Genomic DNA, 14,102 nt, shown 5'->3' on the forward strand with positions numbered 1-14,102 from the left:
CTTGATGTAGTTCATGTAAATTTTTAAACCAGATACAAGAAGAATCAATTTCACGAAAATCCCGCCGTATCTATTATTATCCCATTTAATTTTGGTCATTTTTTGCATAACCAAACTCTGGTCAAAAAGCATTTCTATACCGTATTAAGGCTCCCGCTGAGAAAATTGCACGTTTAAATTCAGAGTAAAAGATAATTTATTCAACACATCAAAAGCTTCTGTTTTTCATTATAGTCTACTGACATGTACATTATGATTCACGGTATATCAGCCATTACACTAAATACTCTATATCAGCACTGTTCTTGGATGATTTTTAGGCGTTGTTTCAGTTACGTTTATTCACCTACGCACCATTTCGCTCCTCCATTCCGTTCGAAATTAAAAGTGAAGATTACTCTTGTGGGGCCAGTTCCAACAACGGTAGACAGCATAGCAACAAAACGAGGAGGGAAAATATGAACTTCAACGTGAAAATCATTGCAATTTCATTGATGGACCCAGTGACGTATTCAGTACGATTTATTAACATGAGCTTGAGGACTGGAGGCGATGAACTATCGGAAAGCTCATTTTCCTATTCCGACATACTTGTACACCGGATTGTGGTAATTGGTTCCTCGGTATAGATCCGGCACGGCTGACACCAGCGCGCGTATTCGGTGTGACGGGCGGTAATTCCTGTCGGAAGAATATCAGTTACTATCGGAATATATTCCATTTTAAATTAAATCGCTACCGAATGGCGTGAAGAAATGCCGCACTGCCTGCAGGTTTGGGGTAGTCTTCGATAAATTCTGCGGTTGGAGAAATGAACAAAACAGTTAGTTTAACCCATAGTTCGGAAACATTACTGTCTTAGTTTTGGAATGAATTTTACCTACCTTTCCGAAGGTTTGTGATCATATTTTGACCCTCAAGCAGTCTAACCTGGTCGTGGGAGAGGTTCTTAGATTCTAGTGATTCAAGATTATGTTTCAAATGTTGGAAAAAATCCCCCAAATTTGTAAGCGCTCCTAAAATAATCGAAACATCATCAGTCGCGCTAAAAATAGCATGCATCTGTTTTGAATAACCATGCTCACGAACGATCATTCACAATTTTACTCAAACTAATTACACCATAAATCAATCAAAATTTGCATGCTACATGTCTACAAACATTATGCAGTACAGCTACATATGCTAGGCCATACATCATGCGGCCGCGGTGATTAAAAAATTAGATCATTGTTAGTCATCGTGTAAACGGATTAGCTGCCTTTCTTTCCGATGAAACGCCTACAGGATTTTAGCGTTCAGGTGCATTTCTAGCCGAAGCAGTGCTAACAGCAACACGGAATGACTGATGGGACGTGATAAAGCATTCGGTCTAGGATGCAACGCAGGGGAGGCTTCTACTGCCGACAATAGGCTACAAGATTGTCTTGAATGAAAGTCATCGGAGTACTCGTTCTTAATTAATATGTGGAAAGTGGAATATTGCCATTGATGATCAATCAATTGTTATTTTAGAATATGTTATTTCATGATTAATGATATCAACTATGCACAAGGAACTAAACTAGCAGGCTATAAATAACCTAATGCGTATATATTTTATTAGATTTAGATTTTCTACTAAAATGCTTAATGGAACACATTTTCGAACGTTGATCATAGAAAAGCAAAACATAAACGTGAGCATGCAAAACCTGAACCTGAACTTAAACCTGAAATTAAGTTTAGTGAAGTAAAGTGCAGAAAATATACATATATTTGGTATATTAAACCAGGTGTAGCATGCAAGTATGCAGGTGCGTTTGTCACATCCTATTGAACGAATTAAATTTTATAAAATGAAAATACTTCTGCTCGACCGTACCGTAAAACTCACCAATACTGATGGACGGCGCGAACGGTTCCGGTTCCTTGAAAGAAGAGTGGGACCTTCTAGCCATGGTGGATCTCAAAGCGGCAGCCCGTTTACCGCCGTTGTCGCTGAACTCATCGGACGCCGCTACCGCTACCGCTCCGGCGTGCTGTGCTAAGAACCTAAGCACTGTGTCAAGGTCATTGTCGAAGGAAGCAGCTTTATTGATTTCGTCGATGGCGGCGGCACTGAGCGGATAGTTTAAACTAGCCAGCAATCGTAGCAGCCAATCGTCTGGGCTTCCCGCTTCGGCTGGCTGATCTTTGGTGCTGGATCCCCCCAGCGGAATCCCGACAGCCGGAAGCAGCTGCCCTTCCCTCTGTCTTTGCCGTAATTTAGCTAGAAAATCGATTTCCGCCCTCCCTAATGCGTTACTGCTGCTGCCGATGCTATTAGATTTCGCATCGTCATTAAGCTCATGACCGGCACCGGGGAATCTGTGCAGATTATCCGTGACAACGTCATCTAAGCTGCTGACTGCATGAGCAACACTTGCGTCATAAAATTCGCCAACCGACACTGAAAGTCACAGGGAAGAGAAAGCAAATGACAGTTAACTGCCAAGCACATACTAAATTCCCAAACTTGTCTTTAAGGGATTTTACTACTGAAGGAATTAAGGTAAACGGTTTACGACGTATGGTTATTGCTAATAAAATAAAGACTAAACAACTAACCGCTCCGAGTTTTCAACTATCACGATAAATAGAATGCATTAGCACCACTGAGCCGGAAAAAATCAGAATTAATGAACGGATTTGGACTTTTATGTTTTTCTTAACTACAGTGGTAGAATCTCCAACGTCAGTGAACCTTTCAAAAGTATATGTTTTGGCCTGAACATTATTAAATAACAGTAGAATGATGAATTTTTTTCCGAGTTCCAACATGAACATTTTTTTACATTAAATTTCATAGAGAAGAGATTAAATATGACAAAGTCTGGCCAAGTCCGTGGATTTTAAATTGGATTTGTGGCGAGATGGACCAACCATGGCCAACCAAACTGCACAAAAAAAAATTGGATTCGAGATTAAACTTCAAATTGGCTTTGGCCCAAATTAATATTAGGATTTTAATTTGAACTCGAACTTGAACTTGGACTCCATATTTTACTAAAAATTAAACTTTAAACTGCACCAGAAATTAAAGTTTAAAAAGTACCGCAAAATTGGTCTTCAAATTGAAATTTAACTAGACTTGAAATTGAATTTTAAGTCTGACATGAGCTAGAATTCAATTACACGACAAATTGGACGTAAAATAAAACAAGAAATCGGACTTAATTTGGAACTTAGGTTTGTCTTCAAATTGTATTTGAAATCAGACTTAAAAATTTAATAGGCAATTGGACTTAACATGCGAGTTGAAATTATAATTGAATTTGCCTTGAAATAGGACCTGATATCGGACATAAAATTGGATTTGTAATTAAACTTGAAGCGAGAATTTAAGTTTGACAATTTTTATTTAAAATTGAGTTTGAAATTTTAATTAAATTACCGTACTAACACGGTTGTTACAAAGTTGTTGTGATAACCGAAATATGACTAATTTCAGTCGTAATTTGATTGCTACAATACAACTAAATCAACCTAAAGTGTGCTACTTGAGTAAACATAACATTCTACTTAAGTTGGACTTTAAATAGGAGTTGAAATTGAAATTAAAACGGACTCTAACCCTCTAGCGGCCAACATCGTAAAAACGATGCGGTCAAGCTGTAAGCAAAGCCTTTGACTTAAACGTCCTTTCTAAGACTTGACCATTTTTTTACCGACAAACTTCATAGTCGACTATTAGAGTACAGAATAGGTACAGGGCTAGTAGAACGCTCCTACTGACTCTATCTAGCAGCACAGCCTAAATGAGATTCGAACATACGACGACTGGCTTGTAAGACCAACATCGTACCTCGAAGCTAAGCGGTTATGCGATCAAGCTATTGATTATTTTTTCATGGAAGTACACTCAAAAGAAGCTTTTATCAAGTTTTATTTTTCATGCAAAAATAATCATCTGGAGGAGCGCCAGGTAAAAGAAATAGTCTAATTTCCCTTTTCTCCTTTCCATGTCTGGCGCTCCATCCAGATGTTTCATTAATTAATTCAGATATATTACAAAATTGAAATATAACATGTAAATTATACTCATATAAAATTTTTGAAGTCAATCATTTTGTTCAAGATGTCCTTTTTCTTATAAGGTAAAAAAGGGAATATTCGTGCAAGTCCTACCTCACTGGACGCTCAAAGTCCGTCAAAATAGGTAGTGTTATCTTTTCGCCCTTCTCTGTTACATCTGGTGTACCTCAGGGTAGTCATCTGGGGCCGTATATCTTTCTAGTTTACCTGAACGATATCAATTTTACACAGAGTTGTATGAAATTATCATGTGCATATAAAACTCTTTGCAATTATCAGAAACAACACAGATGCTCAGTTTTTATAAATGTAGCTGGATAATTTCGCCGACCGGTGTATAACGAACAGAATGATACTAATCGCCGTCAAGTGATCCTGTATTTACTTTACATGCAAAAGATTAATTTTGTGCCATGGTTATGAAGTATCTTAAATATCTTTAAAAAGGGAAACATGCACAGACTTGAGAATTCTACTAGACTCCAAACTATCATTTAAAGAACATGTAGGAAGCTTTCGGTTCAGTCAAAGTATCCAAAAATCTTGGCTTCTTATTTCGGTTTACTAAATATTCCGAAAATATCCGAAATAACATCCGAAAATATCGAAAATAAACGCTATATTGTTCGTTAGTAGGGTCGATATTAGAATATGAAGCAGTAGTTTGGGTACCGTACCACCAATAGAGCATTTAACGGATCGAGACTATCCAATCAAAATTTGTACGTTACGCCTTACGACTCGTTCCATGAAACGACCCTATGAATCTTCCAACCTACGAACACCACTGTACTCTAATTGGGCTTTGACTGTACTTTTTTTTGTAAGATTATAGTCACTTTAAGGCATCGAACAGCGTTGGTGCGAACGCGAAAGATACCGTCAAACGGGGTAACTTGCAACAATTCTTAACTATGATTGCAAGTAAAAACTTATCTGCAGTACATTTGAGGATATTTAATTAATATAAAGTTATTAGGTCTAGGATAGAACAATTTCACATATTGAGAAAAAATATGCGATCAATATTGGCTGTTGCAGAATTTTTTAACTAATTTGTTACTAGTAACCCCTCAAACGGGGTAACTTGCAACAAGCAATATTTTTTGGATATTAAACGAATTTAATGATTTGTATGAGTTTCTTTGGACTTGAATATGCAAATGATAATCCGACTTGCGATTTTTAATGCTTTTACTATGAATATACGCATAAATGTCCTATGTCACGTTGGTGAAAATAATTTATGAGGGGAGCGAGAGTTGTGTAACAATGCATTACACTCGTATATCCACTATGCAAAATCGCGTCACGAATTGGAGCAGGGGAGTTAAAAATCTTCGATATCTTGGTATCGTAATATATGAATGTTCATTACGTTACGAGTTATCGTAATTAGACACTGTCATATTGCTGGTGAGGATATTTTCTTTTTGGCCTCTTCTATGGCCATTTTCAGTATATCCAGAGAAAAACTGGCATATTTCTGACTTACCGAAAGTAGCTTACACTCTTCAGGTGTGCTTTAATATTGTTTGATGCAAAATTAAATGATAACTTGCTTCGTGAAGTTAACGGAACACAGCTGTTTATATCTACCAGTACAAAAAGTACAATAAATTGGATCGATACAGCGTTGTTGCATGTTACCCCGCTGTTGCAAGTTACCCCGTTTGACGGTAACATTTTAAAAATTTTGAACATTTCTTAAATAACGCTTCAATATAGTTTTTTGAATACATCATGGTGTGAAAACCCCGTACCTGATATGATATGTCACTACAGTTTAGTATTCAAAACCATCTAATAAAAGTGAACTCTCATTGAAAGTTTTGCTTCGTCTTTTTTCTCTCTCTAGTGCGCTGGCTTGGCCTTAACAGCTTGGGTCATTCGTTACTTCTGCGGGGTTGGGATTTGAACCCGGGTCCTCGACGTGAGAGGCGTGAATGCTATCCACTAATGCCAAAAAATAATTCAAAAAATAAAAGTTTTATGCCTGCTGAACAAAGAACCTTTAAAGTTGGTCCACTTCCGTGGGCTTCTCCCTTCTCGAACAATAAGGAATAAAAATAGTTTTTCCGGATTTTTTTCTGAATTTTTGTTTTTAAAAGATAATAATAATAACTATTGAACGCATGTTCAGAACGTTGTGGTATTAATATCATGATGTTAAGAAATCTAATCTGAACACGTTTTATCTACAGATGGCCTTATCTGTTAGAGCGTTACATTGGCCTTAAAATGTGACGTTAAATTGGACGCGAAATTGAATCTCAATCGAGCTTCATATTGTACTTAAAATTAGACTTGAAATTGGACGTCAAATCGGAGTTGAAATTGGAATTAAATTACATATAAAATTGGCTAAATGGGAGATTATATTGGACATAAAAATGAACTACAGCCATATTTCGTTAGTTGGGCCAAACTAACTAAGAAGAGCATGAGGGGTGCGTGCATCGTTTTTGTTAGTATTACAATTTTGTAATACCAAGCTAATCTACGATTTTTTGTTAGTTTAAAGCATAAAAAGAGATATTTGTTCTGAAAACAGGAGTAAAATGTACATAAACAAATGCACATATATTATTGACCGAAGAGAGTGCGGTCATCGTGGTATGCCCGATCCGAACGCTGATCATTTGGTTGAGGTACTGTCGCGAGCATGTGACGCTACCATGCCTAGGAAAGATCGACTTAGGTATGGTAGGTCACCGGCTTACTGGTGGACAGATGAAATTGCGGAACTCCGCGGAGCGTGCTTTCGTGCGAGGAGAATTATGCAAAGAGCTCGTTCGGACAAAGGCAGGGCTGAATGTCGCGTAGCACTTGCTGCTGCACGCGCAGCGCTTAAGAGTGGGATAAAAGCTAGTAAACGAGCCTGCTTTGAAAGGTTATGTGCTAGTACCAATGCGAACCCGTGGGGTGATGCCTACAGGGCCGTAATGGCAAAGACCAAGGGGGTGATGGCGCCCTCAGAGCAATCACCAGAGATGCTGGAGCGGATCATCCAGGGCCTCTTTCCACGCCACGAGCCAAGGCCCTGGCCCCAGGCCGCTGAGTCGTCCCACGGCCAACGTTCCAGTATCTCAGACCATAGCGTAGGATGGTCGGCCTCCCAGCCGAACATCCAAAGCAACGTGGGTGACGGCGGTTTAGGCGGTTTAGCGGTCGGGGAGGAAGTGACGGTTACGAACGAGGAACTCATTGAGATCGCTAAATCCCTAAAGTTGAGTAAGGCACCGGGGCCAGACGGAATCCCGAATATGGCCATTAAAGCGGCTATGTTAGAAGCTCCCGAGTTATTCGGGGCAGTAATGAGTAGATGCCTGGAAGCTGGGCACTTCCCGGACAGATGGAAGCGGCAGAACCTCGTGCTGTTGCCGAAGGCGGGAAAACCTCTGGGTGTTCCCTCGTCATATAGACCGATCTGTCTGCTCGATACTGCTGGTAAGGTGCTGGAGAGGGTTATCCTTAACAGACTAGTACAGTACACGGAGGGTACAAACGGTCTGTCAAGGAACCAATTCGGCTTCCGAAAAGGCAAATCTACGGTGGATGCCATCTTGTCTGTCACTAAGACAGCCGAGGTGGCAATCCAGCGCAAGAAGACAGGTATCCGCTATTGCACAGTTGTCAGCGCTAGCTGGGACTCCATAGCCAACTCGCTTCGGAACGTCCAAGTGCCGGTGTCGCTGTACAGGATTCTGTAAAATTATTTCCAGAATCGTGTGCTATGCTACAACACAGAGGAGGGTCAGAAGTGCGTTCCAATCACCGCAGGTGTCCCGCAAGGTTCCATACTGGGCCCGGTGTTGTAGAAAGTCATGTATGACGAGGTGTTGAAGCTAAAGTTCCCGGTAGGGGTGGTGAAGGTTGGCTTTGCGGACGACATCACCTTGGAAGTCTACGGTGAATCTATCAGAAAAGTTGAGTTGACGGCTGCCCACTCTATAAGCATTGTTGAAGATTGGATGCGATCCAGGAAACTGGAGCTAGCGCATCATAAAACGGAGGTTATCGTGGTGAACAACCGCAAGTCGGTACAGCAAGCAAAGATCAGCGTCGGGGACTGCACTATTTCGTCAACGCGGTCCTTAAAACTTCTGGGAGTCATGGTCGACGACAAGCTCAAGTTCGGGAGCCACGTCAACTATGCCTGCAAGAAGGCTTCCACAGCTATTTCGGCATTGTCTCGTATGATGTCTAATAGCACTGCGGTATATGGCAGCAAGCGAAGGCTATTAGCCAACGTGGTCCAGTCTATAGTTAGGTATGGCGGACCGGTGTGGTCATCGGCGTTAGGTACCAAAAGCTATCTAGCCAAGCTAGAATGCACCTATCGTCTCATGTGCTTGAGAGTGGCGAGTGCGTATCGCACAGTTTCACATAACGCAATCTGCGTCTTAGCGGGTATGATGCCTATTGGCATCATCATCAGCGAAGACGTAGAGTGCTTCAACCAACGTGGAACCAGAGGCATACGGAGTACCACAAGATCGGCCTCGATGGCCACATGGCAGCGGACATGGTCTAATTCCACAAAAGGTCGGTGGACACATCGACTTATCCCGGAACTATCCGGGTGGGTCAACAGGCGCCACGGCGAAGTCAACTTCCACCTGACACAGATTCTGTCAGGGCATGGTTGTTTTAGACAGTATCTGCACAAGTTTGGGCATGGGGAGTCCCCCGCGTGTCCCGAATGCGTGGATGTTGAGGAAATTGCAGAACATGCTTTCTTCATATGTCCTCGTTTCGCTGGCGCAAGAAACAACATGATGGCAGTGAGCGGACAGGACACTACCCCGGATAACTTAGTCCAAAGGATGTGTTCCAGCTCGGACGTCTGGGGAGCGGTCAATGCGGCTGCTACCCAGAATGTACTTGAGCTACAAAACCGCTGGAGAGCCGATCAACGGCGAATAAACAGCCTAACTACCATAGTCCAGTAGTTAACTAAGCGAGTGTTTTAAGTACAATAGCCCCTCCCTGAAGTAATACCGATAAGGTGGTGACAGGGGGGATTGAGGCTGGAGACTCGAGTAGGGTTTTAGTGATTCGGGATCCTCACGCCGCATTAGGGGGTCGGGATACCTAAACCCCACTCCCTGAGTTGTCTTCTCAGATGTCTGATAGTACCGTATCTTCTAAGGTGCTCAGCAGATTTCCCAACTCGTAAATGCATTTGCAAAGCCGTAGACTTAGCCTAGCTTAATCATTCAATACGTTAGGAACAATGTATCGGAAGCTACGTGACATAAATCCTTTGAACAAAACTAATCGAAGTTTGGTGTAGTGAAATGGGTAACTTTCTTTTTTAAGTAAACTCTGAAAATTTCAATAATTTATTATTGAAAATTATTGAACGCAAATTACAAGTTGATACGCTTTTGCTCACCTCTTGAAAGAATTGACATCTGAGTAGCAGTTCTAATTTGACAACCAATTTTGACATCCAGTTTCTTTTTAGTTGGGCCATAGCTCAAGTATTAAAGGCCCAACCAACGAAATTCGGCTGTATAATTGGACTTAAAATTAGATTTGAAGTCGATGGTGAAATCGGAATTAAAAGAAACTAGCTGAATGACAGATTAGGTCATGTTTTGTCGCCCTCCCCTTTTAAATTCAGATGCAAAATCGAAGGGCAAAAAAATAATTTGTAAGATATAAGTTAGGTTTATTTTAAAAATCAATTTTCTATGGGCTCTACAGCCTAAAGATCTCGAGAAATGAGAGTACGAGCGCTGTTAACGCTACTAGCTCGGAACAGAAAGGGAAATTCAAACAATGGAATTTCCGAAAATCGGCAAAAAATTTACTTTCGTTTTTCTCGTTCTTTTTGTAGGTTTTTGCGTGGAAAATAATAAGGTGTAAAGTAATCTTCCGATTTTGTCAGCTCCATGTTGAATTTTGGGCTGACAAAATCGGACCACTGACAAAATCGGGAATTTTTTTTTCGAATATTTTTTTTAAATTCAAGGCTTAAGACCTTCCAATATGGAAGATTTCTACTAAAAATTAAATTTTAACCCTCAATTGATCAACCGATTGCGTAAAAAACCGCGTAAATTCCGAAATTCGCGTAAAAAAAACCGCGTAAATTCCGAAATTCGCGTAAAAATAGTCGCGTAAAAAGCGACTTCAGTGTACCCTAATTTTGGCCCCGAATTACTCGCAAGAAGGTATTTTATTCAAAAACTCTTCCAGGGAATCAGAATAGCTTCAAGCAAACTGAAAAGTTTTATAAATCGTGTTGAAAAGCACAAAAGTTAAACAAATTTATAGGCTGACAAAATCGGGATAAAAAGCTGATAATATCGGGGGTAGACAAAATCGGGAGCTGACAAAATCGGAACATTACATCGGTATATGAAAAGCAAGAATAGATTTGTTTTTCACGTTTAAACTTTAAGTAAAAATGCATAAAACGCATATGTTTTTTGCTTGATTAAAAAAAATCTCTTTCTTTTTTTTCGCACAATACAGGTCGGACTCGATTATCCGGGTGAATTTTTTTTTGTAAATAGGTTTTTTGAAATATATTTACGTTCAAAACATGTTTAACGTAATAAAAAAAAAATTTTTTCACCCGGATAATCGAGTCCGACCTGTAGCAGGATCTAATTAGCTGATGGGACATTAGAATAGATTAGATTAAATTAGAAGCGTTATATGTGAGTATCTTATTCAAATCTGAAATAATCCGTAACTGGAATTTTACGGATTAGGATTTTTAATTTAAGCACACTAGACAAAATTTGAAATAATTATATCGAGCAACAAAAAAGTTAACGAATGTTTAGAGCTCTAAAAATGATAGGCTCCAATATAAACGACTGGTTAAAATCTCGACGTAGCTGGATCAAGTGCTTCCTTCGTCGGGCCTGCGATGAATAGTTCATTCATAATTCAATTTCCAAATCTCATAAAAGTAAAGGAAAACCTTCTTCTGTTAGAATTGGGTAATGGCCGGGTTTTTAAATTATTGGAGTTGAAGTTTGCTTTTTCATTGTTCTTCAATGGCACGGACTAAATCGTATTGAACTTATTGCTTTCTAAGAAAGCATTTTCCTAGCTATTACCAAAATAATCAAAATTTTTGTGCAGCAATTTCAGCGGTAATCTGCAGTAAAAGTAATCCATAGCTAATTGTGTATAACTTGCAAAATCATTGCACAATAATGGGTCACTTTTGCTTGCCATTGAATTTCCATAAAACTAATAGAATTATTCTTGAAAGCTACAAATTTAATCTCTCTTTTGATACAAACATATTTGATATTTCCGAAGTAACTTGTTTCAATTTGCACATACGACATTCACGAATACATCACCCACTTTAAGATGTTTCAGTGATGGTTTGACAAATTATGTAGCACATTATTTACTATAGTACTGAATGAATATATCGTCTATTGAAAAATCAGTTTCACATTGTCGTACAGCCTTAAGGTAAAGCTAGTTGTTATTAATTTTTTAATTTCAAAAGATCAACTATATCCTATCGACTGGTGGCTTTTTGATCTTGATTTTTTACTTTTTGTCTGACTTTTCAGTCTGTTATAGAAATCACAACAGTTTTTTAATTCTTTTTTTCAGAAAAGGCTATAACATACTGAAAAGCCAGACCAAAAGTAAAAAATCAAGATCAAAAGATCAACGCTTTTTAGAAAATTGTTTTTTTGTGTGTTCGTATTTGGCAACTAAAACGAAGCAGATACATTTTCAAGAAAAATGTTAACAAAAAAGAAATTTATCACGCAGTTTTCCCTAATATTAGACAGATTAGTACCTTTCGTATAGACTAGTAACACCAGTATCCAGAGGACTCTAGAGTCTCTCTTATTATGATTCATTATATCTTTTTCGATAGCCAGAAAACACATCCACTTTATTGCATATTATCAAATATAGATTACACAACACAATATCACTTAGATAGCAACTATATTTTTAGAAGCCATCACATATTTCAACTGCTAGATCCATTGAGCAATTCACTATTTTGCCGGTTCAACCATTCTTCCTACTACTGTCCGGTTCCCACCTGTTGATCAACTGGAATCAACTTCGCTAAAACATCCCGTTTTATACAGGATACTGATGTACGGTTGCTAGCTTCTGCATTTGCAAGCGCCTAGCGAATATGGTGGGCTATTTTTGAACATGCGCAAGTATTTTTTTTATTGGAAAGCTTTTCTCGGCGTTGTAATCGACGGATGAGCTTTCTCACCTACACACACTATACCCTCGGCATCGTGCGTCGTAAGATTTATTGCCTATGATAATGAAAAGGCGCGAAAATGATTCGTATGCTGCAGATAACCGGAACACGCTTTTGTGCACTGTATTCATTTCATTAGCGTTGGTGTTTCCCACAATCTTTATATCGTACATCGAGAGACCTCGATTTAGTCAACGACGAACCTTTCTATATGAGTCATCCCATCTCAAGTGACCCAGAGAATCAACCGACCGTTATATCGATTGGTCAATCCCAATTTTTTAGATGAAAGAATTTTTCAAAATTCCTCGATTTCTAGTCACCGCACATTAGTTATATTTTGGCTTATTGGTGAATACCGAAAATAATCAAATAAATCCAAAATTCTTGACACAGGCACCATAAAGTCATAAACCGTTTTTGTGTGAAGGCAGGCAAGGTTTCTTAACAATCCAGGACAAATATGATCTACAGAAAGTAGAAAGTAAAATTTTATTTCTAAAGGTCGGAAATAATGTTCTTATTTATTTAACTTTATCGGCGACAATCCGTCTATCGAATCCATGCCAAATTCAGGAGACGTCTCCACGTTTCTCGATCTTGGGATGTCCATCGGGAGAATTAGCGTCTTATAGAGTGCAAGTTTTTTACGGAGTTACAGGCTACGGGACCTCAGCTGGCTAAGTATCCGTAGAAGACCCTTTTGGCAGCCGCCATCCGCCTTTTTACTTCACGTCTTTTTCACATGTCACTAACGTACCAAAGTAAACAAATTCATAGACCACCTAAAAAGAATTTCCATCTATCACAACCGCAGTTCCCACACCCGAAGGGCTACCACGCTCTCTACCAGCCACCATATACTTTGTTTTGGTAGAATTTATGATAAGCCCTATCCTCGCAAGAACACGATCCCAGTGGTGGCGTTTCGTACGACGGTGAAGTCTCTTTTCGGTAGCTCCTGCATCTCGGTATCTCTCTCTTTCTCTGTTCTGGTGTGTCACCGCCGTTGCTCGATTCTTCTCATCAGTCACTCGTTGGCACTCTGCGTCAAACCACTCACTGAAAGTGGCTTCAGCAGTAGTCCCCAATACTCCTCACGCTGTAGTACTTATCGTGTCGTGGATGTGCCTCCATTGTTCGTTCAGGTTCTCTTCAAGTTGTTCACCGATCCACCCATCAGTCTTCCGAGAGTTATCTGCAGCAACTTCTTCCACTGATAACCGCCGCATGTTCAGTCGTATCTTCCTCGTTGGTTTCGATTTGAATACGTTGGACAACCGGGCGCGGTTCTTGCTTACTAAGAGATAGTGGTCCGAGTCTACGTTTGGTCCCCTGAAGGATCGCACGTCTGCGACATCAGAAAAGTGCCGCCCATCAACCAGAACGTGGTCGATCTGAGAACAGGCCTCTCCATTAGCGTGCTGCCAGGTGTGCTTCCGAATTCTTCATCATGCAAAATGGTTACTACAAATAGCCATTCCTCTGACCGCAGCGAAGTTGATTCCCAACAAAAAATTTTTTTGAATAGTAGCTTGTTCAACCATTGTACAGCCAATTACTAAGTAACAAGTTGACAAGCTATTATTCAACAAAAATGTTTATTGGGTTATCCTCAAGCCATTGTGTCATTTGCGGTAGGATGGAGGCTTTTTCTACCAATAACGATACGAAAGAACTCTTCACGTCCGACTTGTGCATTTGTATTCCCGATAACTATCTTTATATCATGTCCTGGGCACTCATAAAACGTAGATCGTAAAAAATTTACCCTTAATCCTCAACTAGCATAGACGGTCATTGATGGGCTTCCACGGTG

General features: G+C 39.7%; 1 protein-coding gene across 1 annotated transcript; it reads right to left on the reverse strand.

The window, feature by feature from the left end:
* Positions 1-569: 569 nt before the first annotated feature.
* On the reverse strand, positions 570-11,915 carry LOC128736455 (uncharacterized). Its single transcript, XM_053830937.1, has 5 exons — positions 11,852-11,915; positions 1,865-2,431; positions 885-1,016; positions 740-797; positions 570-681 (listed from the first exon to the last, which is right to left on the reverse strand). The coding sequence occupies exons 1-5, from the start codon at positions 11,913-11,915 to the stop codon at positions 570-572; spliced, it is 933 nt and encodes a 310-aa protein (XP_053686912.1).
* Positions 11,916-14,102: the final 2,187 nt, after the last annotated feature.

The sequence above is a fragment of the Sabethes cyaneus genome, chromosome 2, assembly GCF_943734655.1.
Source record: "Sabethes cyaneus chromosome 2, idSabCyanKW18_F2, whole genome shotgun sequence".
Classification (NCBI taxonomy): domain Eukaryota; kingdom Metazoa; phylum Arthropoda; class Insecta; order Diptera; family Culicidae; genus Sabethes; species Sabethes cyaneus.